Here is a 2961-nt window from a genome sequence, read left to right on the forward strand (position 1 = left end):
TATATATAACATTACACTTCAAAATTTTGGGGTCTGCAATTTTTTTGTATATGAAAAGTATCGTCTGCTCACCAAGGCTGCATTTATTTGATCAAAAATACAGTAAAACTAATATTTTAAAGTATTACAATTTAAAAATAACTGTTTTATGTTTATATTTATTTTAAAATGCAATTTATTCCTGTGATGCAAAGCTCAGTACTCCAGTCTTCAATTCTTCAGAAATCATTCAAATATGCTGATTTGCTGCTCAAGAAACATCTCTTATTATTATTATTATTATTATTATTAATGCTGAAAACAGTTGTGCTGCCTAATATGTTTATGGAAACAGTGATACATTTTTCAGGATTCTTTGATAAATAGAACGTTCAAAAGAACAACATTTATTTGAAATAGAAGACTTTGTAACATTATACATGTCTGTTTTTGATCAATTAAATGCGTCTTTGCTGAATAAAAGTATTCATATCTTTTTAAATAATATTACCAGTTAAAACTCTATTTTCTTAATATTTTGCTGTTGATACAGAAGGCTTTTTGTAACTCTGAGTTGCTTGTTTTTCCTCAGGCTGAAGAAGGCTTGCATTGGCTACGAGCACATGTTTGAGGAAGTCCCCATCGTCATCAAGAACTCTCATCTCATAAATGTGCTCCTGTTGGATCTGCAAGAGAAGAGTACGGTGGCTGACAAGCACGAGCTGCTCAATCTGTCAAGCAGGTCAGAATCACCCCTGCCCTGACCTCTGTGTCCAAAAGATTTGTCATTCGCTGATTCATCTCGTCAATCTGTGTCTTTTCAGCCTCTCTTCCTCGGCTCTGTTTTGCCCAGGAAGTTGACCGAGGAAATGCAATACACGCTGACAAGCCCTGACGGCACAGTTTAATCTTGACTCTCCAAATAGGTCTCGCGTGTTGCCTGAACCAAACCGTTATAATACCAGCCTTCTGGGAGCAGAGAAATGCTGCAAACAGTGATTTTTATTCCATTTGAATTCAGTTGCTTTCAGGCAAATACAAATACAAACATCACACCTCAGATTTAGATATGTCTTTTTAGAGTTAGGGGGTGTGCCCGAATCGTGAATCCTTATAAGGGAAAACACGATTCCTAACACCGTGTCTACCCCGGACGCGAGCGGCGCGACAATGTACTATAGAACCACTGATCTATAATAGAGATTTATTATATATAGATCAGTCTATAGAACTCATTATAATCAGTGATGCTGTCTACACTGGATGCGGCGCGAAACGACAAATCTCCGACAGTAAACTGATGCCGCGTTCTATTTATGACGTGTTGACACAAATTTCAAATGATTTTCAACGGTCGCTTTGTCGCGTCCAGTGTAGACAGACTTTATCTGATGCGGCGCGGCGCGACAACTGTCGCGTCCGGTGTAGACACAGTGTAACGGTTGCCTGTTACATCCTACAGTACATAAAATTTCACTTACCACATAAACAGAGTAAGGAGAGATGACTGAGGATGATGGCGAATGATTTGCAGATTCTCAGTACCACTGACAAACATATAATCTTGTAAAATGTGTGGCAAATACTGCCGTTCCATAGTATAAACAGAGTATGTGCGATCGCGAATCTCGAAAGTGAAAGTGAAACTAAAAGCGATCGTGCATTCAAAAGCATGATGCCAGTTTCAATGCCAGGTATAATAGCGGCTCCCTGATGCCGAAATATATATGTAGTATAATTACCCAATTATATAACTGCGAGGAAAAATATTGAAATATATATTTTCCTCCCATCTCGTATTTATTCCCTTTAGGGGTTCCGCCTACACGTCATTTTCTTTCCAAACACGGTATTGGGATGCGGGGGGGGGGTCACGATCGTCTATCGGCCCAACCCTAGCTGGAGCTGGACGTTTTATTCTCCTGCAAATAGTCTTCTCGTCTAAATTAATTTGACTAATCCAGTTAGATTCAACGGAATTTTATTACAGATTGAGTCGAGTCCGTTTCCAGGAGAGCAGTTCCCAGAAATGAGCCTCATTACGTTCAGAATTAATTTTCTTTTCTTTTCTTTTTCTTTCTTTTTTTTATTTTTTTTATTGAACTAATATGACCAGTAAGTTTCAAGGACAGTATATTAAACATGTTGAATTTAGAGGAAAGATTAGAGTCTATAACAGAGACATATTCTACAGCATTTAAATTTTTTTTTTCTCTTTGAAGTCCAGGGTTTCTTGCATTAAAAATGTTGTAGTTTAGTTTAGCTTGAATATTTTCCACCCTCACTATGGCTCAGACTGTTTTGCAACTGTACCTTTAAGACTTCTGTATGTAAGTTATACCACTTCAATAGTAAATGATCCTTGTTGTGATAGTCTGACAAATTTGCATTGGAAAATAAGTAATGTTCCTGTTAGGTTGCTGAAAACCGAGTCGGCCATTAAATAGTGGTTGTGACTTCATTCTGAAACTCTGACGATTTAAGATTGTTTGATGTAATTTCATTCTGAACTGGTTCAAACTGTCAGTTTCAGTCATTTTTTCAATTAATTAATTTCTCAAAAACATTAATAGAAGTCATGTAAAACAAAAAATAGATGTAGATAAGTGCTGTTGTTGTTTTTTTGCTTGTTATATTAGTGCATATAAATTAAAAATGAAACCGTTTGGAAACAGTACGATTTTTTTTTAAGAGAAATTAATGTTTTTATTTAGCAAGGATGCATTAAATTGGTCAAAGGTTAGATTTATAATGTTACAAAAGAGTTTAAACAGTTATTTAAGAATTGAAACCGTAGTGTTTTCTTGCACATTTACTGGGGAAAAAAATGGTGTGGAAAACATGCCTTGATTATTTTTAAACTAGATTTGAACAGAAGTTTAGTTTGTGTCTTAGACATATTGAGGCTACAATGGCTGTTTGGTTCTTCTGATTGAAAAGAAATCACCCTTTCAAGCCTTTTCGGAGCATTAAAGATAAATA

The 2961-nt window shown here is 35.9% G+C and overlaps 1 protein-coding gene across 1 annotated transcript in view; it reads left to right on the plus strand.

Annotated features, from left to right (window-relative positions):
* eif3ha (eukaryotic translation initiation factor 3, subunit H, a) overlaps nt 1-2961 on the plus strand; it is a 68819-nt gene that overhangs the window by 55338 nt on the left and 10520 nt on the right. Inside the window, exon 5 of the mRNA XM_016485831.1 lies at nt 572-721. Coding sequence (XP_016341317.1) covers nt 572-721 — 150 coding nt within the window. The remainder of the gene's footprint in view (nt 1-571; nt 722-2961) is intronic.

This window comes from Sinocyclocheilus anshuiensis, unplaced genomic scaffold, assembly GCF_001515605.1.
Source record: "Sinocyclocheilus anshuiensis isolate Anshui unplaced genomic scaffold, SAMN03320099.WGS_v1.1 scaffold1162, whole genome shotgun sequence".
Lineage (NCBI taxonomy): Eukaryota > Metazoa > Chordata > Actinopteri > Cypriniformes > Cyprinidae > Sinocyclocheilus > Sinocyclocheilus anshuiensis.